General features: G+C 42.3%; 1 protein-coding gene across 1 annotated transcript; it reads left to right on the plus strand.

Annotated features, from left to right (window-relative positions):
• The first annotated feature begins 321 nt into the window (after positions 1-321).
• Positions 322-27,096, plus strand: GAN (gigaxonin). Its single transcript, XM_023934927.2, has 11 exons — positions 322-618; positions 14,015-14,129; positions 14,967-15,317; positions 15,784-16,001; positions 16,877-16,998; positions 17,514-17,626; positions 18,700-18,849; positions 19,176-19,312; positions 19,800-19,928; positions 25,862-25,971; positions 26,706-27,096. The coding sequence occupies exons 1-11, from the start codon at positions 452-454 to the stop codon at positions 26,885-26,887; spliced, it is 1,794 nt and encodes a 597-aa protein (XP_023790695.2). The 5' UTR covers positions 322-451; the 3' UTR covers positions 26,888-27,096.

The following is a 27,096-nucleotide window of genomic DNA, read 5'->3' on the forward strand; positions in this document are numbered from 1 at the left end:
CCTCCCCTGGTGCAGCTTAGGGCTATTTCCTCTTGTCCTGTCGCTGGTTGCCAGGACAAGAGTGTGACTCCCCCCGCTGCTCCATCCTCCTGCCAGGGAGTCGTGGACAGCGAGCAGGTCCCCGCTGAGCCTCCTTTTCTCCAGGCTGAGCCCCTCCAGCTCCCTCCTGGTGCTCCAGCCCCTTCCCCAGCTCCGTTCCCTTCTCTGGACCTCCTCTAGTGACATTCCAAAGCCGTGAGGCGACAAAGCCGAGATTTCCGCGGGCCGTCCCCGCCCCGCCCGCGGAGGGGCCGCGGTGCCCGAGGGCCGCCGGGCCGGGCCGCCCCCGCGGGGCGGCGCGGGGAGATGATGCCGGGAGATGATGTCAGCGGCGGGCGGGCGCTCAGCCATGGTGTGAGGGCAGGGACTGAGCCGGCCCGGCCCGGCCCGGCTCGGCGGCGGCAGCAGCACCATGTCGGGCCCGAGCGCCGTGTCGGACCCGCAGCACCCGGCGCGGCTGCTGCGAGCGCTCAGCTCCTTCAGGGAGGAGACGCGGTTCTGCGACGCGCACCTGGTGCTGGAGGGCGAGGAGATCCCGGTGCAGAAGAACATCCTGGCGGCCGCCAGCCCCTACATCAGGTACGGCCGGGCCCGCGGCCCCCGGGGGCCGCTCGGAGGGGCCGCGCTCCGGGGAGCGGGGCCCGGGTTATGTAAGGAGCGGGATCCGCGGCGTGTGAGGACGAAGGAGTCAGGGAAGGCCGGCGGGGAAGTCTGCGGACCCTGGGTGCGCCTCGGCCCGGAGCTGGCCCGAGCGCTCAGGGAGGGTGTGGAGTGTCCCTCTCCAGAGCCATTCAAACCTCAGCTGGACGCGATCCTGTGTCGCCTGCTCCAGGTGACCCTGCCTTGGCAGAGGAGCAGGAACGGGTGATCTCCGGGGGTCCCTTCCAACACCAGCTACTCTGTGATCCTGTGGGAGCAGCTGCTGGGCCACCTCCTTCCCTCCTTCCCTCCTTCCCTCCTTCCCTCCTTCCCTCCTTCCCTCCTTCCCTCCTTCCCTCCTTCCCTCCTCTCCTTCCCTCCTTCCCTCCTTCCCTGCCTCCGGCCGGTGCCGCCCGGCCCCTCTGCAGGAGCCGTCGTGTTCTCGGCATCACACCGCTGCTTTTTCCAGCTCTGAGGGGCTGCCACCCACCAGGGGAAAAAATCCCCCCTCAAACAACTTTATTGCTGCCAAGAGCCTGATGTGAACAAGTAACCTCGAAAGGATGAGCTGTGAGGATGGTGAGGGAGGTGTCCGGCCGAGGGGCAGCATCCCAGGGGCATTGTGAGGTGCTGCTGGGCTGTGTGTGTCCCTCGGCCGCACCGAGTCAGCACTTCAGCATCATTTTTTTTCTCCTTAATGCCTTTTAGAAAGACAGGGCTCCAGGTGGTGGTCATGGGTTCTGAAGTACATTGGCTTCTAAATTAAGAAATAAAAATACAGGTTTGTCTCCCCATCACTTGTGCACACCCCCCCTCCCATCCAAGAACATCACTTGGAAATTGCCAGAGGCACAAAGCCTGGCTGTGCCAGGATCGCTGGCAGCTCTTGGCAGGGGTGTCACCAGCATGTGCAGTCAGAACTGTGCCACTTGACAGCGAGTGCTGGGGAGGACGAGCTGCATTAGCACAGTCATGGTTTCCGAGGTGCCTGGGAAGCAGCTGCTCCTGGGCTGTGTGTGCAGGGAAACCCAGGTCATGGAAATCCTGCTGACACCAGTTTGACCCCATCACACTCAATGCTGACAAGTCCAGTGACATCAGGTGAAAATAATATACCCTCCGTGAGATGTTATGGTACATATCTGCATGCCAGAGAGGGTAAACAAAACGTACAAGTGGTTAATTTCAAAGGGTTTTTAAGTCCACTCATTTGCAGGTAATAAAGGCACTTGTTTTGTCTTCATGTGTAAAGTAGGGGCAGACCTTCAGTACCATTTAAACACAAGATTAGCATAAATCCAGTAGCAGACTTTTTGTACTGTTTGGACATTTCTTCCAGCTGCTGCTTCCTGTGAAGTTGTCATAAAATTTGCATTTTTTGCTAGGTGAGGATAGGGATTCTTTATGCTACAGTCAGAAAAATGCATCCTTCTGCAGTGTCACATCATCTGCTTTTAGGCAATATGGTACTTTGGGTAACTGTTGTTGTACAACTTCAACATTCTCAAGTACAAAAATAAACTAAAAATAAATAGAATATGAAGCTGGTAAATAACTTTTAAATAGCAGTGATCATGGACAGACTTAAGTAAACAGTTCTCTGCAGTGATTGAGCTAGCAGAACTGAGATATGAAATAAAATGCACTGAGAAGGAAAATCAAGAATTTGCAAACAGGACATGGTGGAGCCTATGTACTACTAATAATTTTTTGTTGCTACTTGTCTTGAGAAGCAGGTTTGGAAGACTGTGGTGAAAGAAATCAAAGATATGAAATAGAAATGAGCCATTGATTCATACTCTTCAAAATGCCTGAATGCTTTTTAGGTCATTTGCCATCATATTTTAGATGACCATATGCCTGACATTGAGTTTCAGAAGAATTGCTGTAGGTGGTAAGAGGTCATGTCCTTGGAAAAACTGCTGCTCAACGGTTACAGCAGGATGAGTTTACAGAAAATGTCAATTTTTTTTCTGTGAAAAAAAATGCTTAACTAAAAGATACTGTAGATTATCTTATGGAGAAGTCCCTTTCCACAGAATTTCATTTTAAATTTTGCATTTTGTTAATCTCTGAAAAACATACTGGGGAAACATGGGTTAATTGAGTGTGTGAGGAATAAGAGCTCCAGACACAACTACATTAGCAACAAAACTTGTAGTCATTAGAGTTGTGGTTTTTTTAAACTCAGAATTGTTCAGGTTCAAATCTCATGAAGGAACTCATTAACTATGTGTGAAAGTAGGTTACATGCATTAATATATAAATATGATTAAGTGTGGGGTTGTTTTTTTTTTTTTTTTGTTAAGCTTACTCATGTCTTCTCCTCAGGCTTTCAAGATGTAAAGAACCAAAAATACGTATACCTAATTCTTATATGGCACATTAGGAAACACACTTGTATTACCTAACTTTGCAGAGCCTAATTGTCACTTGCTGCCTGTCTTTCTTCTTTTTATCACTCCAGGATCTCTCTCTTAGTCCAGCTGGTCTTCACATTGGGTAGAATTGGTGAGGTATGTTGCCAGTGTTGGAGCATTGTGTTTTCAGCCAAGGGTAATGTTTCAGTGGCTCTTTTTGGAGATTAAATTAATCTCCACCTCATATCTAGTCTGTGCAAGTCCCATTTATTTTGAGTGCTGGTTTTTAAAAGCAAATCAGTTTAGGCCTCTATGTAAACAGTTATTGCAGGAGACACAAGAATTTTCTGCCTCTGTATTTTAAGGGTAGCTGATTCCAAAGCTTTGGTACCACAGGCTGTTACAGTTTCCAAATGCCAATTGATTCAGATTGTTCTCATTTGAAAAATTCCAATATAAAGCTCGGAAAAATCCATTAAGTAATTTCAGAAGTAAAACTTGGAATAAAACTTGAAGTGAAGCAGTGGAAGTATGAGTTGATGTGGTGTTTTCAGTGTCTGGCTGTGTCATTATGTGCTGTGGCTGTGGGCAAGTTGGTGGGCGAGTTCAGAAACTGTAGGGTTTGCATGAATGCCTAGTTTAGGGTGTGAGTAGGAAAATAAGTAGGCATGAACTTTGTGAGGGGGTGGTTGGGTGTGAGCAGAGTCTGTGTGTGCTGAAGGATTTGTGCAGCCACAGAGAGAGGAGCGTTACCTGTTTTTTAGTTTTGCATGGAAGCTGTTTGGCTGACTGGTTATGAGTAGGACACTTGTAAATTACAGTGATGTGTTTTCCCACTAGTTATTTGGCAACTGGATTACCCATGCAGCTCAAAGATAGCAGCTTCGGTGGGGAGAGGAAAAAAGGCATGAAGGGCACAAAAACATATTGGAAGTGTTATTGGTGTCATGGGTCCCACCTGCCTGTCTGACCCATAGGGTGCCTTCTGCAAATACAGAAAAATAAAAATGGCCATTTTCATTTTCAAATTTTACAGTGGGACCAGTAAGAAGTATAATTTTTCTGGTAGTCTGATCCTTGAGGTCTTGGCTCAACTGCTTAATGCCAAATGGTTTTGTAGCTCTCTCAGGGCAGTGAGATCTGGGGTGGTTGTGTGAATTCCTACAGAATTCCCATATATGTACAGGTTTATCTAATCCCTCTGTGTGCCCCTGGAGCAAATCCTGCCATTTACAAAGCACAGGAGTCTCCCTGCATATCTCTAACATCTTGTGGTATGTTCCTGAGCCTGAGAAAAGGAGGCTTCCTCAGGAGGAAACCGCCACAGGACAAAGCGTGGTTTGGCTCAAGGTGATGTTGCTGTGCATCCCAGAGCAGTTATATTCAAGCCAGGTTAGCTCTTGGCTTTCTCTTCTGTAACAAATCAGCCATAAACCTGCACTTTTTTTTGGTAGCACTCTTTGTCCTGGCAATTGCCTTAGTGTAGATCCATTGCCCTGGTTTAATTTATTTAGTTTGAGAGCCTGGTGTAAATGACAGTGGTGTAAGAGCAAACCCGAACAAACCATGCTTGCACTAGTAAGTTTGGCCTGAGTTGTGGCATCAATCTGCCAACCTTTTATAGGACAGATTTGGTCCAAGCATTCCTGGTATCCTCAGCAGTAGCAGCAGATGTTCCCATCTGAACAGATCTGTCACTGTCTGGCATGAGTCGTTCCTGGCCAGCTGAAACTTGCAACTCTTTCTATTTTGTTCACTTACTGTCTGCGTGCCTGGATCACAGGGAGCATGTGGGAGCTACCTGAACAAAGAGGATATTTAAACCCACATTCTTACACAAATTTAATGTTACACAGAGCTTGTGCTGCTGCATTACAAATTGAATTAAGACATTTTTGTCACCTCAGCAAGTTTTGTCTTTGATTTTCACGCATCTGCGTGAGCAGATTACAGATGCCTGTGTGTTCTATACTGTTCCCCAAGGCTTTTCAAACTCAGTAATGGACCAGTAATCATACTTAAATCTTTTTTTCAGATGAGCAAAATATAACTAAGAAAGAATGTAAATGTAAGGTTAAGTTCATATTATTTTTATGTACTTATAAATAGCTGTACTGCTTGTAAATGTGTTCTGGTCAGAAATAACCTGACAGCATTTGCATCTTCTCACTTGACCTGTTCAACCTTCTGACATCCCTAAAACACTGCAGACCTTGTAAGACCCTGCCACGGCCAATGCTGAAATAGATTTCCATGGAAATTTTGGGGGATGTGCCCCCCGTTTCTGACCTCCTGCCCCTTCCTCTGTGTGCTGGCACTTGGAGCATTTGCAGTTGGCACGAGGGGAGCCTGCTGAGACTGCATCCTTGTGTGTGTCTGGGAGCATCCACGAGTGCTGGTGTGGGAGGTGGGATGGGATGTTCCTCCTGCACCCTGGAGGTGCAACTGGGCACTTCTTGTTACACCTGTTGGACAATGAATATTGTAGAACAAGGTCAAGTAGGAGCCAGGAGCTTCTGCTGCTTATTTCCTGGTACCTATTTGGTTTTTACTGACATTTATAGATATCTTTTATAGTGTTTTAAAACTTTTCTTCAGTTTGGGATGACTATTGAAGTCAGGAACACATGGCAGCTGGAGCTGGGAGCTGTTTGGTTGTCAGAACCCCATGCTCCCAAGTTCTGCTTTAGCCAAATCATGCTGTACTGGTGCCAGGGCTTTTTCCCTCTTCACTGGGTGTGCAGGGCAGTGTTGTGGTAACTGCACTGTCAAGGAGAGCTCTAAAGCCATTGTTGTCTTCAAGGTTTCTTTTGAGAAGTTTGTTTCTGGCAGTCTCCTGGGAGCTTTGGAGGCTGCCCTGGCAGTAGGAAGTCAGGAACAGATCAGGCCAGAATTTGCTTTCAGACTTTGTTTTTTTAAGTTGGGCATAGTTTTGTTTTGGTTTTGATTTTTCAAAACATTAAATTGAAATGCTACCTATTATGTTTTAATGGTAGCTGAGTTGTAAAGTCTCTGTGACTTTGAGAGGCAATGAATCAAAATAGTTGCCTTGGCCAAAAACTCTCTGCCTGGCACAATCAGAAGTGCCTACATGCATGTTATGTTTGGATAAGCAGTTGAGGGGCAACAGTGATAAAGGTATGTTAAAAGTTTATGGTTTAAAAAGGGATTTAGAAGCCACTATACCCAGGCTTGAATGGGGAGTTGTTAATTATATTCCTGCTCCAACAAGCCCCTAGAGATTGCCTGAAGGGAAGAAGCCATAAGGCTCTTACCCAGCCCAAAATAGTAAAAAAATACAGTTGGGCTGCTGCTACATGTCAGGCAAAGGGAGAACTGGGAATCAGAGCATCTTGTTTACCCAGGAAAACTAGAGATGAAATTTCTTGTCCTTTCTTTGTATCTGGAGACGTGCAGCTCATCTGCATGCCTGACGTAAGAGGCGAGCTGGGATGGAAGGTGTGGCAGGATGGGGCTGCTTGGGATGTCTGGGTAATTTATACTCTGTAGGTTCCCTTTACACTTGTGTTAATTGCCTTGTTTGGCAAAACTTTTATTATTAAAAGAACTTTTTTTTTTTCTTGATTTAGAATGTGTTTTGTGGCTGGAACAGGGCTGCTCTGAAGTTGCGGATGTGTCTGGAGCTGATGAGTCTGAAATGCTTGACTTGTGTTTTGGTTTTTTTGGTAGTGTTTTTTTTTTAATTCTTTGAACCTGTTTTGTTTGGGTTAGTCTGAGCTGCAGTTACTAAAGGAACTTTTTCCTGGTGTGGACTGACAAATATGAGTGGTAATGAATGGTTTGAAGGGATTTGTTACCTCACTCTGTTCGGACTCTGAGTATTGTACAGAAGTTTCTCTCTGTGCTGGTACTGAGTACCAAAGTAGTGCTACCCATGCACAGGAGAGTCTCCACTCCTGTCTTTGCCTCTCATATTTTATCTTTGCCATGGCTGAATACATCCAAAACCCCAAAATAAATCACTGCTTATGCACAGCTCTGAAAATCCTTGTCCCTGTCAAGGAAGTATGTCCTTAATACCATGTGGTTAGTGGCTGGTTTATGTCCTCAGGCACATTGGTTTACATCCCCTGGATGATGTGGGCTGCCTGGTGCAGCTCTTGTTTATGGACATGGGGAGTGCTCTGTGTTGGAGGCTCCTGTGCTGATGAAATCCATGTTCCTGGTTCCTTTTTCCTCTTGGCCATGGCATTGCTTTCTGTGAAAGTCTTGCTGATCTGTGTTTTCCAGCTCTGGGCATATCCAGAATTCTGATGCTTCCCTCAGTTGGATTCCACACATCTTCCAGCTGTTCCACAATACTACTTGTGCACTTAAAATTTTGTCCATTTAACTTTGTACTTACCAGCAATTATGAAAATCTTTCTCCGACTCTGTTGCTTATTCCTCCCATGGGTTGTGAGAATAAGTGAGGTATAAAAACCTGGTTAATCCAAATTTTCCCATCAGCTCTATTGGTGTTTGTTAAATAATAATAATATTAGTAAGTTACAGGAATATTTGGGTTATTAGACACATGCTACACAGCATTGCATTTCATAAATATATTTAACAGCAAATTTGGCAGCATGGGTATGGCACTATACTTGTTTCTTCTAAAAAAGCATTTTTAACGAGTTTAAAAGTAGAGTTAATTTGAAAGAAGACATATTTCAAGTAAGACACTCTTCATTTCTTGGCTTAAAATTCTATTTCAAAAACATCTTCCCTTCTTTTCTGAGGAAGTCCTAGTTCCAAACTGCTAGCTAAAAAGTGTGACACTGCTGGGAGTCGTCAGTTCAGTGAGTGGACCCAAATGTCAAGTGGAGCAGAAAAAAACAGAACCCAGAGCACCTTTCTAAACCCAGTGCCAGGTGATTCTATCACAGGAAGGTCCATCACAGATGGAACAGCGACTGCTGAACCAGGTCTGCTCTACCACATCACAGGAGAGCCCGAGCTGTGCTTCGTGCCATGTGCAGGGTGCATGAACCACAGGTACCCAGCAGCTTGTCTCCATTGCTTGTGTTTGACTTGTTTGCAAGCTCAGCTGGTGCAGTTGCTTGGTTGTTTTCCGTGCTGGCTAAAGAAACCCAAGGTGAAATGAAACATCAGGTGCTGCTGAGAGCTCCCAGGGTCCATCCTTGGCAGTTTGTTGAGTGTGTGTTCTGTCTACTTAGGGCTAACTCACATGTTCAGGCAAGACACTCTGGTTGAAGGTAGATTTCCAATTTAGATTACAATCTAGCTCTAGATGAGCTCAGTGTAATCAGGATAATTTCAGATTTTCATGGTAAACAAGCTCTTCCTTGAGCAAAGCCCATGAGCCCTGTACCTGTCCCCTGTGCTGGTGTTGAAGGAATTGCCTTGTTCCCTTTCTTATGGAAAGGGGGGAAGCCACATTTTTGCCTGACTCTAACTTTTCAATAGTTCAAAAAATTAAGTTATATGTCACAGTTTTTGTTTCTCTTAAAGCAAACACAGCAACTTCTGCAGGTTTTTGTGCTGAGCTGTTAAATGGACTCCCTTACCTTGAGATCTGAAGTTGGAGTTACAGATAATCTTAAGGAGAGAAACATAGGAGAGGCACAGCCAAAATCCTCTGAGAGCTGGCACCCTTTGCAGGGTGTGGTGAAGACTGGCTTTTATGTGTGGTGCTAAAGGCCAGGGTGCGACCTGAAAGGAAACCTTCTGATTTGGTTGTAAAATATCTTTTTGGAGGATGGCAGTGGGTGGAGTGAACTGCTGCATCATGTTTTTATGTCTGACCTGTTTAATAATGTGATTATTAAGGGGTTTTTTTTGCACATAGAAAGACCAGCCTTTATGGGAGAAAATGTTGCAAGGATAAAGGCAGACAAATGAAAAACTTGACCATTAAAATGGCCAGTCCTAAGTAGGACTTAATTAGATTTACCGTGGAAAACTTATACTTGAAAGACTCAAACCTACATGAGGAAGCCCTGACCAGGAGACTAAATTGACCTTATGTTTGCATCAAAACAGATTTTTTTTTTGTTTTCTCCTTAGAGATGCAAAATCTCCAAGTACTCACTTGTCATTTTTGGGACTGAGTCATCCTTGTGAACATGTTTTAGGTTTGGTGCATGTCTTTGCTGGAACCATTTGTTGGAGGTCCAGCTTCATTTTAAAATGCTGATGCTCTCTGGAGAAGGCCAAAACACTGGTGCAGGTAAAGGATAAATCATCAAACCCCAATTTTATTGCCCTCTGGTTTCGAAGGACAGCTTTGCTACCTGAGTATTAAAGTTTGCTAGTGTGGCAATACTGGCAGAGCATGTGTAGACCAGCCCTTAATGGCTAATCTGGAGCAAAATCATTAATTTGGGAAGACAGCTCCTTTCCAAGAGACAAGTGTCTCCCTCTTGTCTCCTGCAGTCTGGTTCCTGGCACCCTGCAGTGTAAGTAGGTCAGCAAACTGCATTTGCACCGCGGTGACGTGAGAGCAGGTAAAAGTTTTGTGTTGCAAAGCATCAAACCCAAAGCTTCTGTCTGTTTTTATGATGATTTTTTGTCTGTCAGATTTTTTGATGGCTGTTCACTGTAAATATCAACAGTCTACTTGTGGTGAATGTGGTCTGGAGCATTCTCATAGGCACAGTCTTTGCAGACAGGTGTTTTCTTGTTCAGGTTCCAATATACCTGCACTCTAAGGATTAAAGCTTTCCAAGAGTTGTGCTCTTGTTCTCTGTATAACTTATGTGGCCATAGTAAAAACACATCAGTTGTCTTTTCTTAATAGTTTACAGATAAGGCAGAGATTTCAAAGATTAAAATATTCCCACAAAATTATGTCTGACTCAGGAAAGCAAGTGGTGTCGGTGGTGGCCACGTTCCTAATTTGAATTTTCATTTTGTTTGTTGTTTTGTCTAGTTGAGTTTTTTAAAAGTGATTATTCCTCTCCTGTAAACTTTCAACTGTAAAATGTAAGAAAACCAAGTTTTCAGACCCATAGTTTTTTCCTAGAACCTGCTACTTAAAAATCTTAACTATCCCACAACAGTGCTTTCACAGGGATTGACTGTGTGTTCAGAAGTATTGGTTGTATTTTGATTTGTTTTGCTCTTTCAAAGTTACAGTAAGTTGGAAGTTCCATCCTAATTTTAACAAGAACTGTGGACACTCTTAATTTGCCTGTTGGTTTGCTTTTTCCTTGGATTTTTTTTAATTTTTTTATTTTTTTTTAATTTTTTTTTTAAATTTCATTAGATGTAAATTGTTGTTCCTAGCAGTATCAGCATCAGTTCTTGAGGTGTTTTCATTTTGAGGATTCACCTTGCCTATACTGCTTACATATGCAGAGGAGGTACTGGAATTTTTATCCTCATTCTGCCTCATGTAGAGCATTTCAGATGACTCATTAGGATTGTATTCCTTAAGTGATGTGGAACAGCAGATTCTAAATTTGTCACACAGACAACATCAAAACACAACATCAACCCATTTGTTCTCATGCCACTGGCCCAAGGTGTTGTGTATGCCAGCAGTTTTCTTGACGAGACACAAGATGTTGGGGTGGATGTTGAGCATTTATAGAACAGTTTATGTTACTGGAAGCAACTTTAACTTACAATCATGGTCTTAATTAAAAAATGGAAATTATTGTTTTAAAGCATGTATGGAGTCAAGTTGCTCAAAATTAAATTACTTGAGAAAACAGGATGAAGTTGCCTTGTTTCATTTCCTCCAGCTCCGTCTTGGCTGTGCTCTGCTCCCAACTCCTGGCTGGGAGGGTTATTTCCTTCTAGATCTTGATGTTCTGGTCTTCCATCTGAATTAAGACTGAGGCAGCCTTTTCTGCTGTGGTTTGACAGCTTGGAGTGCTTTTAAAGCAATTAGAAATGTCTGCAGTAGGAAGCTGCCACATGCCTGTGTTGGAAGCAGCTGTGCTGCAGCTGGCGCATCTCTGCACCTTGGGTTGCCGGTTGCCACTTCCAGCTCTCAGCCACACAAATCACAGGCTGAATAAATCACCCTGAGGAGAAGTGTGGCAGAAAGAAGGCATCCTCCTTCTGGGATGCTGACAGATTGGAAAGCCTCTGCTTGAGCGTCGCTGGTAACTTATTTTCTAAAGTTTAATTTGATAGAGGGCAAGGGTTAAGTGTTTCGCCATGAGCTGCCCATTGTCTTTCTGAACTGGGAACAAACGTGTTTGGAAACTTTCTTGTTCTGTTTCTGTGTGTTATGACAGGGATGCCCAGGCCTCACTTGCTGGTGAGGGAGGTGTGGGTGCAGGTCACAGCTGGTGCTGGGTGATGCAAGAGGAGATGCGCCTCCTCGCCCTCTGCTTGTACACCTCCTACTTTTCTCTCCTCCTTCAGCTTTCTTTCCATTTGGACTTATGATTTTTTTTTCTTAAACTTTTCCAGCTCCAAACCTGGTTATAATATGTCCTTGCATCATATTTTTCCTCCCCTCTTCCCAACAGCCAGTAGCTGTCCTGCAGTTTTGATGTGAGTGACAAGGAGTACCTCCAGCTGCCTTTGGGAATGGCTCTCTTGGCATAGCTCAGAAGTACTTGTACTGAAATAAATAACCTTGTATTTTATTAACCAACAAATTAAAATCATGTGACAGATGTATCACTATTGCTTCCCATGACAGATGATAGGAACAAAACTTGATCTGGGATCTAGGGAGTGTTTTCATGAGGTGAATGTTTGCTTGGATACTAGTGTCTTTAACTTTGAAGTAATTTGATTTGTTCTCAAGGTTATTTTTTCTGCTTTATGTTTTGGCCTTGCATTAGGGCCTAGGTCATTTCTTTTCAGCTTATGAACTGTTGATGCCTGAAAAAGTACACAGTAATTAGAACATCTACCCTGATAGGACCCAAAAGCCCTGAACAACACTTTCTTGTTACCAGGAGGCGCCAGTGTAAAGTCCACGCAATAAGGTGATTTAGCTTGGGTGTGTACAGGTGATGCTGAGATGAAAGTTAATGATAAATAGCACGAGTCCTTTCCCTAATCTCCCCATTAATGCTGGCATCAACAAGCTTATTGTATGCCTTGGACCTGTTTTAAGCCCCACACTGAGTTGGACACCCTGGGTTCTGAGGAGATACTGCTGTGGTACCTGACTTCTGTGAGATCCAGTCTGTCTTTTCTGCTGAAGGAAGCCGGACACCGTGAACCTTGATACATTTTATGTTCAGTTAAAAGAAAACACAGTTTCATCCTAGGAATCAAGAAGTGCCTTTTACTACAAACCAAGAATCCCAGAACTCAAGTGTAAATGGGGGTAGTTTGGATAGATTGGAAAATGTGTGTAAAGAAGCCTTTGCTCTGTTAGAAGTGAAAAGGCACGTTGCTCTGTGTGTATATGCTCTGTGGCTTGTTTGGAGCATGTAGACACGAAAAATGCACATTGCATATGGGCAAGGATAGTGGGGTTGAGGTACATGTTGTATGTTCTGCTGGAAATGTATATTTGGGACAGTTTTCAGCTGACAAGCTGTAAATCAGTGCCTGCTATTGCAGCATGAGCTTTAATGGGAGTCACATAATTTTCCTAATCTCCTTCCAAGTGTTAGGAAATAAACAATTTCCTAATCCACGCCAGGTTGTTGTTGTTATTTGTATTGTAAGTTGTGCCAGGTGCTGTACAGACAGGGGGAAGCAGCCCCAGCCCTGGTGCACCGCTACCTCCGGGTGTTCTGCAGAGCAGAAAGGGGATGTGAAGACAGAACCACAAGTACGATGAGCTGAAGGGCTAAAATTACTGCCCTTATTCACACTTAAAAATAGCTCCTTACAGACTTAGGTTTTATTTGATGTGAGTTACAGCTTACTTTGTAAGAAACTAATTTATTCCAATATGAGTAAGTGAGGCAGAATCTGCCCTTAGCTGAGACCTATTTATGTATTTGCTTAGCATGAGTGTGGATAGCAGGAGGCTGGGCACTTTCAGCTTAGCAAAGCCACAGCTTTTCACATTAAGAAACTGATTCTATCTAAGGATATATTCAAATGAATGTTAAAAAGTTTGAAAGCTTTTATTTTAGTGTGCTGTGGTATAGATGTATGTCACTATATATACTCAGATGTAGTGAAACAAACTTTCTTGTCTTTATATAATGTATTCTTCATTGACCAAAATGTGGAAAAATATGTTTAAAAATATCTTTTATTAGCTCTTGTGGCTGTTTGCACCAGACTGCTGGATGCTGCTCCCTTTTGAACACTTCAGGTTGTCTCTCCTGAAAGAACTGTTTGCACTGACAGCTGGTGGAAAGCAAAGTGTCTGCTGTGCTATTATTACTTCCTCACCTTTTCCCCTAGCTCCCACCATTCTATTCACAGACACATCACAGTGCTCTTGGTATGTTTAAAGAAATGGCTTGTAAGTGAAGTGTCCACTGATGTAGATGAATATTTAAAGCTCTGCTGAGCAGCACATGGGCTGTTTCCTGCAACTGTGAGTGCATGGCTTGGTTACAGCCAGGCACAGCATTAGGCTGATAACATCATAAACTACACAAAATGGTAATGCAATCCAAATGTTTGTGCTGCCAGTGAATATTCTGATCACATCTGCTAACTCTAATTATTTTTTCCTTGGTAAAAAAAGGTTTGGTTTTGTTTTGCTTTGGGTTTTTTTCCACCTTTATCAAAGCAAATTCTTGTGTTTCATCTGTCAGCAGGGCTTCTGTTCTGTTGCAAGGTCTGAGCGAAGTTTTTGAATGCTTGTGATGAATGAGCTGGGATAAAAAATACTTTGGCTCTTTGATGGCCTGGGTAGTTTGCAAGTCTGACAGATTTGTTCAGTTTGGAGATGTGATGAGCAGTATCAGAGGCCATACCTACGTGGTAATTCAAGGCACATTTAAAGGTTTTAACATCTCTGTTGTGGCTCGAGAGATCCATATTCTGAGACGTCAGATTCTTCAGAAACTGACAGCAGGCAATGCCTGGATTTTGAACTTTCCTCTTTTTCTTTCCTCTTCTCTTAGAACAAAATTGAATTACAATCCTCCAAAGGATGATGGGTCAACGTACAAGATTGAACTCGAAGGGATATCTGTTGATATCATGAAAGAGATACTAGATTACATCTTCAGTGGGCAGGTATGGTATTAAAAAAAAACCCCTAAACCTCACTTGGACTATTTGGTTAAATAACTTGAGTTTTAACACTCCTATCCTGAAAGATGTTTAAAGCTTTGTGGTAAAACTTCTGCAGAGTGGGACTGTGCATATGAAGTAGAGGCAGTAGGTTCTGCAGGAGTTGTCTCTGCTCTTCTTGTGCAGCAGGGGAGGACTTTAAAATTTAGAGTCAGTGTCAAATTCTTGTGTTAAAATTAGTTGCTACCTGCTTTAAAACAGGCAGTGTTTGTCAGTGGTGGCAGAGGACTGCTTTGGTAGCCACAGAGGTGCAGACCCCATCACTGAGCATTACAGAGCACCAGGCACCCTCCCTCCCTTTCTTCCCCTCGTGCCCACCTCTCTGGCCTCTTCTCAGATCTGCCTGCCAGGAGCCTTAGCAGCCATTAAAGTTGGTGTGTCCTGTTTGTTTGGAACCAGACTGAGATTGCTGAACGAGTTTAGCATTCAGCAGAAAAAGAAAAGGCAGATTTGGCTTGAAATTCATTCCTGCATGTATTTAAAAAAAGTATTTATTTATTACAGCAAAATTCATTTTAGGTTCCTGGATGAGATGACCAATTTTATGCTTGGTTACTTCAGGAACTTCCCAAAATTTCTGCTTCACACCTTCTGTCAAGCAAATGCCTTTTCAACCCTGTGATAATTAATAAATGGTTAGCAATCATATCAGTTTCTCCTAATTTTTACACTGGCATTAATACTCCATTTTTCAGCCTCTGAGAATGAGTGTAATGAATGCAGGCATGTCATGGAACAAATGAGTGATAGTAGCTATAACTTCTAAATTAATTCTTGCAGATCAGGCTAAATGAAGAAACTATCCAAGATGTGGTACAGGCAGCTGATCTCCTGCTGCTTACAGACTTAAAAACTCTCTGCTGTGAGTTTTTAGAAGGTTGCATAGCTGCTGAGAACTGTATTGGTATTCGGGACTTTGCACTGCACTATTGTTTGCATCATGTTCACTACCTTGCCTCAGAGTATCTGGAAACTCACTTTCGAGATGTCAGCAGCACAGAGGAATTCTTGGAACTTACTCCTCAAAAACTGAAAGAAGTGCTGTCGATGGAAAAGCTCAATGTTGGAAACGAAAGATACGTCTTTGAAGCGGTGATTAGGTGGATTTCTCATGATTCAGAATCCAGAAAGGTCAGGACATCCAAATGTTTGTATTTTGAACATGGCGCAAATCGGAGCCCTCATTCTAATCAGTGGGAACTATTAGATAGAACTATATTAATCTATTTCAAATAGATCTGTTTCTTTCAGAACTAATCTTATAGAATTTATTGAATTTTGCTTGAAATGCAGACCATGGCATTGCAGTAAAAGGGTGTGCTGATGATATATCATCTGCTGCCTTTATTATTTAATAAGCATTAAGAAAAAAAGCACCATTTTGGTATTTGATGTTATAATCTTGGTGGGAAAGCAAAAATAGCTCATTTATAGAGAAACTTGCAGGACTTTGATGCATTTTCTTACTAACACTGTGTTGTATAGTTTATTGCTTGCCAGTATCAAAATCTCTTGAGTATTTGCTAAACACAGAAGCATCTGCATGTCCTGGTGCCTCGGTGCTGGGGGTGATTTTGTGTCCCTGCTGCCTCCCCAGGTCCACATGAAGGATGTCATGTCGGCAGTGTGGGTGTCGGGCCTGGACGCTGCCTACCTGCGCGAGCAGATGATGAGCGAGCCGCTGGTCCGCGAGATCGTCAAGGAGTGCAACAACATCCCCCTGACACCCCCGCAGCAGGGAGAGGCCATGCTGGCCTCCTTCAAGCCCCGAGGCTACTCCGAGTGCATCGTGACTGTTGGGGGGGAAGAGAGAGTGTAAGTGTGCGGTGGCACCACAGCTGGCCCCAGTGCCGGCGCTCACAGCACTCCAAAAACACAGAGTGCAGAATATGTGCAACTATTGCTTATTACTCTAGCATTTCAGTTTGTTTTAGGTTGGTCAGACACACCTAAAATACCTTTGGGGATGATTCAGTAATAAATAGTTATTTTGTTTCTGACATTCAATGTGTAATAAACTTAGAGTAGGGTTGTTTGTTCAGTAAGTGTTCGCTGTGGTTTTTTTTAAACTGAATAGACTTAAACACAGAATCATTTCTGATGCTCTGACAATCATCTATAACAAAACTTAGAAGTAATGAATGTGTGCTTCAAACTGTTTTGTTTATAATAGATGTGGTTCCTAAAACAAAAGTCATTATTGGTGCATCTGAGATAAGGTGAAAATTCCCATTCTACATAATAATACCTTTCTTTTCTTGAGTACCCCCTGCAGCAGAAGGGAGGGTTCTGTCCTGTTTAAATAAAGCTAGCATTTAGATGTTAGCTCTTTTATAGAAGTGCAGTAAACCACTCAGATAACATTTTGCATGTCAGTTTGTGAATCACTTTACTCAGACATTACTAATACTCTCTATCGGTTCTTAGCTTGTTCAAACTTCATAAAAAAGGTTACAGGCAGATACAGTAGGAATGAAGTGAATCAGCTTTTCATGTCTCCAAGTCTGTACAAACTCAATTTACACATTTGGTTTGGGGGTCTTCTGCTTACCAGGGAAATGCCACATGATGAATATAGATCTTGAAAACAAGAATGAGCAAGCTTTGGACATGAGGTGTTAACAGTGAACTCGTAAAACTCTGTCTTTGTCTTTCTGTTTCTGCTTGTTCCCTCCCCACCCTGTGTTCAGATCACGGAAACCAACCTCAGTGATGCGGTGTATGTGTCCTCTTTATGATCCCAATAGACAGCTCTGGATTGAACTTGCTCCTATGAGTATTCCAAGGATCAATCATGGAGTATTGTCAGCAGGTAAAGGGGAACTTTGTCTTTGTAAAGTCAATGTTATGAAAACTTACCAGTGCCTCAAAATCTGACATACAGCTTATAATAATAATAATAATAATGATAATAATGTATTTTCTTTAAGACTGACTGCACTGGGGTTATTTCATGCTTCCCCTTTGTCTGCCCAAAACTGTACTTGATTCTGTGAAAATCCCTGTCATCTGAGTGTCTTAAAATCACTATTCCTGCAACTTTTTGTGGGAATCTGCTACATATGTCTCTCCAGGAGTATTTCATGTGTTAAGTAAATTCTAGCTGCTGCATCACTGAATATGTTGAAAGGTATCTGCAGGGGTAGACTTGAGTCAGATGTAACTGTGCTTTACCTTCTCCAGTTCAGAGTCTGACCTGTGACTGGTCTGGATCTCTTAGTGAATTCCAGAATACAACTTGCCAGTCATAGTTTTGCTCAGTGTGCAGATGTGAGTGCTCTTCTTGAGAGTCCTGTTCTTAAGATCATGTTCCATTTTGTTTTACAGAAGGATTTTTATTTGTGCTTGGTGGTCAGGATGAAAACAAGGGAACGCTAAGCTCTGGAGAGAAATATGATCCAGACACCAATTCATGGAGTTCCTTACCACCAATGCATGAGGCAAGATCTCTATCTAACTGTTGGGATTTAAGTTTTTACTTTGGCAAAATGTTCCTTTTCTTCTGCAAAATTTTATTCTGAATCTCCAGTCGCTTGCATCTTACACATTCAAAATCATGCTACAGACTGACTTCTGTTTATATCCTGTTGTTCTTGTGGTCTGATGCTGACTGCTGGATCTGGAAAATCTAAACAATTGGTGAAGAGCTAACTGTAAGATGAACTACAAAATTTCAGGAATTTCATAATGAATCAGTCCTATAGTATACTTAATGTTCTGCGTATACTGGCCTTCTAAAACAAGAGACCTCTGAGATGGACAAAGGGATCGGACTGTGCAGAAAAGATGGACACAGGACTGGCCAACATACAGAACTTGGCTTGCACAGACATATTTAGGTTTGGTTTGAGTTAATGCTTCCTTCTTCATAATTACATTCCATCAAAAAATAACAGTTTGTTATTTGTAAACATATATCCTTAATACACCTGTGTTTTTATCTTTGTAAGTCAGCACAAGGTGTTTATTAAGAAGTTATTTACCACAGGATTTTCCTCTTTGCAATCTCTGGTTGACAAAGGCATGTAAATTTGGCTACAATTTTAGTTATGATGCATTAAGTTTCCTGCTTGTGATGTGTTTGCTGTGAGACTGAGGCATAGCTGGGCTCATACATACAGAATAGAAGAGCTGCCTTTGCACAGAGAATGGGTCCAGGCTTTGCTGCTATAGAGACCTGAAAGCAACAGCCTCATTGTGGAGACCACCACTATGGGAACTGAAATATTGCCAAGCTCTGTTCTCTGATTTCTGTGTGGTCTCTTTGGCTTCTGCTGCTCTGCTTCTTTTTTTTTTTTTTTCTTTTGATACCCTTTGTTTTGTTTAGTTGATTAAATTAATAATATTATGCTGGTGTTTAGGACTTTACCATTAAAAAAACCCAAAACAAAACAAAAGCCAGGCATAATACCAATAGCACTTTGCAGACAGATACTCTGAAAAATAAGATTGTATTAATTTATTTACAGTGGCAGTTATGTTTTTCAGTGTTGACTTTATTGATGTTCCTTAGGCACGACATAATTTTGGTGTGGTAGAGATTGATGGGATTCTGTATATTCTGGGAGGTGAGGATGGTGAAAGGGAGCTGATCTCTATGGAGAGCTATGATATTTATAGCCGGACCTGGACCAAGCAGCCAGACTTGACCATGGTTAGAAAGGTAAAAACTACATCCTATATCATTGTGTTGCTTCTTGTTAAACAGTTAATGCAAATATATGTATGTATATAAATAAAAATATGTATTTTAATCTTTTGCTTCAAGTGGAAGCTGTAGCAAATAGTCTCAAAATGAAATGAGAGTGAGCAGCTTCTCTCTTTATACACCAAAACAAAACTGTGGCTGAGCATTTTTGTGTCTTGCATTGTTTGACACGTGGTACAGGCAACCCAAATGGGTCTGTGTGTGTGTATAGACAACTTTGAGCTCTCAATACTATGCATTTGTGTGTCATTTTAGATATATTTTTCTTTTTTTTCCATAAGATTGGCTGCTATGCAGCTATGAAGAAGAAAATCTATGCAATGGGTGGAGGCTCCTATGGAAAACTCTTTGAATCTGTGGAGTGTTATGACCCCAGGACTCAGCAGTGGACAGCAATCTGTCCTCTCAAAGAGAGGAGGTGAGGCAAAATGGAAGGGGGTGGGACTAGGTTGCTTTTCCAGTGCTCTGATGGGAGGAAAGTATCCTTTTGCTGGTGAATCTGTGAAGATGGGCTGTGAATCTCACCAGGTCTTTCTGAGTCATGGTAGCCTGTAGTTAACGTGTGGCTGAATAAAGACAAGCATCCAAGCAATAAATACAAATTTTGTAGAAACATACAAGCAATAGTTCCCTGATGAAAAAATGAAAACTAGAAACTGTAGTTCAATTGGAACTTCACAATATTTTTAGACAGAAATATTTTACTGTTTTTTTTCTTTTATGATCTGAATTAGGTGCTTACAATTAATATCCATTACTCATCTTGTTGGATATTTAAGGTATCTGTATATGTGTATAAATAAATGTGTATAAATAAATGAGAAAAATATGAAGAAAGTTCAGATGGGTATGCAAAAGGGTTTTGATTCATTGCATTAATATTTGTTCCTCATTTGGATTTTCAGATTTGGGGCAGTGGCCTGTGGAGTTGCCTCTGAGCTTTATGTATTTGGTGGGGTCAGGAGTCGTGATGACAGCCAAGCCAGTGAGATGGTGACGTGCAAATCGGAGTTTTATCATGATGAGTTTAAAAGGTAACTGGCTGCAGCTCTAGAAGATAATTTGCCATCCAGTCATCTGCCTGTTCCCTCACCCCTTTTTCCTGCACTCCAAAGCACATGAGGTCTGTGTCATGTACCTGTTGCTCATTTCACTTTGTGACATGGTATGGCCATTTCTGAAGGCCCATCCACTCCACTTTTCCTTCTAACATGCTAAGCCTAAAGCCCTGGAGCCACCATGTGGGTCTTGAGTGCCCCTGGACAGGAGAAGCACCTTGGTTACACAGGGTGTTTGTGGTTCTTCCCCTGCACTCTGCAATTTCCCCAAGTGCAGGGTACTGCTGCCCACCCCTGCAGTGCCCACAGCTCCCTGTTGAGTGCTCATTACAGGTCTTTTTCAACCTAGATGATTCCTATGGAAGAATGTATGTGTGGAAAGGGATATTTCTTTATGATCCAATCCTCTCTCCAAAGATTTGCAGTTTAGGGAATTTCTAAGCCAGAGATAAGAAATGTTATGTATTTCCATTCCAAGCATTTAGAGCTGATGGCACCTATGTAGGCTTTTGCCATAGGAATGACACTATGGATGCTATACATCCCAGAGCCACCTCACCACACTGCATGGCTCATCTCCTTCTGTTTGTTTTGAATTTGCTTCTTATTACTTCATTTGTTATCTCTTGGCTCTGGTAGTGGAATCCACCTTACTATATGTGGTAACCATTCAAAATATTACCTTACACTGAATTTTTTGTTTAGTCACCTTATTCTCCAGTCATAACTGACAAACTTGGTTCTTCCAGTGACTTTCTTCTTGCATATTACTGTAAATTGGATTATTCTTCTTTCATAAATTAAATTTTAAAAAGACTTTGTGGTCAGATGTTTCAAGGCTTGTTGACAAGTGAAGGAGATTAGCATGTCTTTGTTAGAAGATCAAGACTGATTTATGGCAGTGACCTGTATAAAAGGACACAAAAATAGAACAGTGGGTGTAAATTCATTATATAATTTTCTTGCAAGATATGGTTGTAAAGAGACTTTAATTTCTGTATGAAGAGGTCTTCTCTGTTGTTCAAAGTGATGCCTAAACTAGCTATAATCAAATGAAGCTGAAGAAAAACATCCTTTAAATTGGTTAGAGGAAGCAGACAGATCAGAGGGGCTGTTGCTGCTGATGCTCTCTCCCTTAGCATTTGCTGGCCTTCTGGAGGCTGGGGAAATGATAGAGGTTTATTAATGTTTTGCAAGAGGTCTTTGGAAAGGAAAGAACTGTGGAAAGAAGTGCTCCCCTCTCTCCTACTTGCTATTTTCAGCTGATTTACTTGAAGTATTTCCAGCCTGATTCTGTTCTTCAGAAGGTTGTAGCTCATGATTCCTCAGTGGTGGCTGCAAACCTGTTTTGCTGGTTGATGCAGGTTGAGCTTCCACAAAGTGGAGTTTGGGGAGCTGGGAGGGCCCAGCCTGGGTGCTGCAGGTGAGTCCGTGGTGCCACCTGCTGACTGCAGCACCCACACCTGCCACAGTGGCGTGGATTTGTGTCTGCTTGGTGGCATCCCCGAGGCCTTTCAGGGTTCCAGTGGTAAAACTGCAGCTGCCCCAGTTGCTCTGAGCGCTGGGTGTGCGGTGCAAGGGCTGTGCTGGCACGGGGCAGGGGAGGCAGCAGAGGTGACTGATGGAGCTGATAGAGGAGGCACATATCAAGCCAAGATATCAGACTTTGCCTTTCTGTTCTGCCACTGCCCAGTCTGAGCTTAGAAATTTAACTCAGCATGAACCTGCAGACAGGGCACAGGTTGTGGGTGTTCCTGTGGAGGTGAGGGACCAGGGAAGGCTGGGATGGTGGCAGCTGCTGCCTGGGCATGGTGCTCCTGGGGTTTGGAAGGCCCCAGCTCAGCCCAGGGGTGCTGCAGCCAGAAGAGGGTGCAGTGTCTCTGTGTTATGTTCCAGCACTCAGCTCCAGGGTCTGTCAGTTATCCCAGGTTTCGGTACCCTCAGAGATCTGTGTAACAGATCAGTTCTAGGCAGTCTCAAACCAAAATTCACAGTGACTTTTTAATACGTGACAATATTATATACTTTGTAGTGAGCTGTGGGTTTTTCCAGCTGTTTTTAAGTGCAGAACTCCATTGTGTTCACTTTCTCTGTGGATGGAGAGAACTCTCTGGAGTGTGAGTTCAGTGGGATGGTGTTGGTTATGGTGTACGTGCAGCCATGCACGCCTGTGTCACCTGCACAAATTTCCATGAGTCCCTCAGGCCTCGTGGCCAGAGCACAGGGTCGAGCATCATCCCAGGCACCCAGAGTCTGAGTGTCTGAGTTACAGGTTTTACTCCTGTGTGAATGTCTAAGGATGTACTCACATCAGTATATAAACATATTAATTCATGTAAGCTACCATAATTCTGGCTTGAATTGGATTAAAGGACTGGACTTGTTTAATGTTGTTTACTTTGACAGTAACTTACTCTAAAATAACTTACAGTGCAGAGTCTTTCAAAATTGTTATTCTTAACCATGATGAAGACTTTTCAAAGACTGGGGATATGCTGAGATCTTCACACTAGCAAAAAAATAAACACTGAGACTCCTGTTAAGCTGTGCTGTATAAACAAGTAATAAAATAAATGAAGTGAGACAGAATAGTAGCATCCACATGAAATGTGAACAGGGTAATGTAGGAAATAATTCTCATACTTGAAGTGCTGCTGTAACTGAGATTTTTCAATTAATAAATGTTTTGTCAGCCTGTCTTTAGAGTCATGTGCATGAGTGGATTTAAGTGAACCCAAAGATAGAAAAAGCTCTATGTCAGACTGCAGGGTTTTTGCAGGATGTAGGTTTTTTTTCCAAAGGCTGTAGATTGAGCTTTGTGTGCATTGTATCCTGTTTTTTTAAATATCGATCAAGCTAAAAACAGATTTAATGAATGTGAAAATGGAAGATAGAAATGTGAAGGTATCCTTCACTCAGTGATCTAGTGCTGGTCTACTCCATAAAAAGCAGGAAATCTTAAATACATACTCAAGACCTTGATGGGTCAGACTTTCTTTCTATCAGAGTTCATAATTTATAATACACCTTTTGCACCACATAGATGAGTGGAGAATTGGATGATGTCTGTAAACCCTTGGATCTTTTCAGCAGGGATGGTTGGAAATATTTAATAGAGCCCAAACTGACTTTAGGACTCTTTGCAAGATCTGCTGGTGTAGGGCCACTGCTGCCTTTCCCTGGTGGCCTGTAAGAGGGTAGGATTTCTTCCTTCTTTTCATGATTCAAAAAATGATTACAAAAATTTGCAGGTATTGAGGGGGATTAAAGTGAGAGATAATTTTCAGAAGCAGTACTTTGGTAAAATATCCTTTTCAGTGTTCCTTTTTGCTACTGGAACGTCATAAAAATAAGGAAGAGCTTTCAGCAGTATATAACTAGTGAACTAAATAGTCATGTAACATAGTATGTGTAATTAGCAACATTCTTCCAGTCAGTGTGCAGGAATTTCATTAAAAGCAAGTGCTTATGCACATGCAATGAGAACACTGACTGATAGCACTGTCAGATGAGAGGAACATGGATTTTCATTAATTTCCAGGCTTCCTTTCTCAGCTGGGGTGATCTTGAGGTGACGTGTCTAGAATATGTTGGTTCTGTATCTCATCTTTATTTACTTCCCACTTGGAAATAGAGTTACCCCCCTCCCACATGTTAATTACAGCAGTGTGGATGGATCATTTTGTTTGACTCACTTTAAGGCTGAAAAAAATCAGGATTCCTTCCCTTCTTTTTTTAAATTGGGTGGAAGCCTGTTCCAGTTTCAGAGCCATCACTTCTGCCCGTGGTTGCAGCAGGACTCGCCTTCCCCCTGCTCCTCTTGGACTCGGTTTGAGTGGAGCCATCCCAGGGAAGTACGCAAGAGCTCTGTTCCAAGGACTGTTTTCAGATTCCTGAAGATTGTGAATTTTTGGTCATGGTGTTTTTTCCATACTGTTCAAACAGCAGGCACAACCCACATTAAGCTGGAGCTTAGTCAAATTCTGATGAAATGTGACCCCTTGCCCTTCCTGTCTTTGTTCCTTCCTAGTTTCAACTGCTAAAGCTGCTGTGAGTGTTCCTGAAAAGTAGTGCCTGTTTTTTAAAGTATACATGTTAAGAAAGCCTGAGGATGAATTTTCACAAGCAGCTACAGATAGTTGAATATTGTCCTTTGGTGATGCACAGGAGGAAAATGCTTGGGTCTCACCTTGTGGGTTTAGTTTTTTTTGTTTAAACTCCAAAACCTGGAGTATATAGTGCAGATAAACTCCTGATTTGAGTTTTTTCCTTTCCTTAACCTGATCCTATAGTTAGAGTTTAAAAAAAAAATAATTTTGGAAAAAAAATAAATTAAAAAAAAATTATTTCTGCATTTCTCTGCCACTTACTCAGTTTTCAGAATTCTAGGTCACTTGCTGCTAAAAAGCAGTGAAAATACTGTGTCCTCCTCCTACAGTAAGGGAAGGAAGCTAATGAAATATGGTGCAAGTTGTTTTGATCTGTAAGAGTGTCTGATCCAGTGTAGAGAACTTCTCCTTTTCTCTCCTTAGTTCATCTGTCCTCTGTGACAGCTGCAAACCATTTCCTTGCTTTGCACAGAACGTTAATCCTTCAGTCTGCAGGACAGACAAAATAATGGACAGCTAATCCTTTCATTTGCCCTTTAAAAATTGATTTCTATCTCTAAGATAATTGATATGGAGCAGCATCTCCTTCACTGCCAGAAGAGTGGTTTACTTCTGAATCAGGAGTTCAGATGATGTAGAATTTTCAAAATCAGCAGTATCTGGGAGGGCATTTTCTTACTTTTTCTTTCAAATTAACCTGGTATGGCCATGAAAATATATGGGATGATTTTCAAAGGTTTCTCAGATCTTCATGTTCTCTGTAAATTATTTAATAAAAAGGGTAGGAGCAGTCCCCTAAAATGGCCTTGACTTGTACATCTGAGGGTCTCTACATGGTAGCTGTGACAGCATCTGCAAAGATGCAGCAGCATTTTATAGGAATTTATTTCAGAACAACAGAGAGAATGCTGATAAGTCTTGGATCTCTTTATAAACCAGCATCTCATGTGGATGAGGAGTACATTCCTACCAACTTTCCAAAGGCTTCAATGTGGAAAACCACTTTTCACTCAGTGGAAAGATCAGGCTGATGTGGTGTTGAGATGAGCCTGTGCTTACAGTGAACACAGCAGAATTATAATACTACTGTAGGAGCTGGAAAGGGATTGAAATGAGCCTAATATGTGATTGGGAAGATCTGTGGCAATTCCAGATAAAGGACATTTCTTTCCCAAAGTCCATCATCACTTTGATTTCCAGTCTTCTATTGGTTGTTTGAAGTTAAGCATTGCCAAGTGCTGCATTCTTCATAGCAGGCAAGGATTTGTTGTCCCTAATAAAGCACTACTAAAGAAGTTGAAGAATTATATGGGGGAGACATTGCTTAATAACAAGGTTCTGCTACAGCAATTTGTTATTTCCCCTACTGTGGATCATTAAAGCTTAAATGTGTTTATTTTAAAGACAATTTAAAGACTAATTTTAAGACAAAACTGCCTAAAATTTTCTCAGTAGGGAAGATTGACTGGCATAGCTGTTGTTGGCTCTCTAACATGCCTGCTCTTTTCCAGAAAGTCACACCAGGTGGCTGCAAGAAGAATTTATTATAGGTAGATTACACAGATGAGTGGAGCAAGTCTGAAATTAAGCAACTTCAGGATACAGCAGTACTAGCTGCTTTTCCTGGCTGGGAGAAACCAGGATTGTCCCAAACTATACAATGTTCTCTTTACATAACAAATTAATACCTGCTACTCTGCTTTTGAGTCAATGATTACAGCTGCAAAAAGACTCTGGATTATTTTTTAAAATGTGCCCACTAAAAATCAAATCCTGTTTTTTTAATTGTTATTTTTACAGGTGGATTTATCTAAATGACCAGAACCTATGTATCCCAACTAGCTCTTCTTTTGTGTATGGAGCTGTGCCCATCGGAGCCAGCATATATGTGATTGGAGATCTCGATACAGGTCAGAACCAGGACTAAAAACCTCTTTATGCTCATTTCCTTCCAATATTTTAAATACTTGGCACTGATGAGACTGAACATTTTAAGAATAAGAGGTTGGGACTCTGTTCTGTCACTGTGGGTCAGGGGAACTATGCTGGACATCAGAAACACCACAGGTTGGTTTTGGACCTCTTCAGTAACAAGTTCAGTGCTTTGAGCATTGGGTTGATTTGGTTGATTAATTTGAAGACCACAAGAGATCAAGGCTGAGTGTGTTACTGCTTTTATCTAAATGTAGGACCTGTTAGTGCTTTAGGTTGTAACTCCTATCTTTGCAGTGGGAAACAGGCAATTCTGCATTCTAGGAGCATCATCCAGTGGTTCATATGGACATGGCAGTGACTCTTGGCTCTCACCAGACAGATGTGTGCTATCAAACATACTCAGTTCTCAGCTGCCAGCATCTGGCCACGCTCTGTAAAAGAGATTTGGAAGACTTTTGTGGCCATGTGTACATATAGGAGTGTGTAGCAGGGCTTTCTCCAAAATACACGCAAACAAAATTCCAAATTTGGTTTGGTAGATCAGAAATGTCATAGTAGTTCCCTTTTGACGATGATTTCCACTACCCATCCGGACACTGATTTGTGTTCCTGTGCATGCTCTCATTCACGTATTTGCCTTACTAGAGGTTAAACGTGGTGGCAGCTGCAGTGAGTTATAAGCATTTCACCTCTTTTTCCCTTAATTCAGGTACAAACTATGACTATGTTAGGGAATTTAAGAGAAGCACGGGCACCTGGCAGCGCACTAAGCCGCTGTTCCCCTCGGACCTGCGGCGGACGGGCTGCGCAGCGCTGCGGATCGCCAACTGCAAACTCTTCCGACTGCAGCTGCAGCAGGGATTGTTCCGCATCCGCGTACCTTCACCGTGATCCGTGTGCTGCCAGGGGAGGAGACTGGAAGAGTTCTGTGCAGTCCACCATAATCTAGCTCTATTTAAAGGAAAAGCTGAGAAATTACAGCTGAAACTTACACTGTATGCTGTGCTTTGGTATGGTAACTGTTTTTGTTTTAAATGCTTACAAAAGCTTGAGTCTCAGTACTTGTTTTGGGAACAAATAACTTAAGTACACATTAAAAA

This window comes from Cyanistes caeruleus, chromosome 12 (assembly GCF_971803275.1).
Source record: "Cyanistes caeruleus chromosome 12, bCyaCae1.hap1.1, whole genome shotgun sequence".
NCBI lineage: Eukaryota > Metazoa > Chordata > Aves > Passeriformes > Paridae > Cyanistes > Cyanistes caeruleus.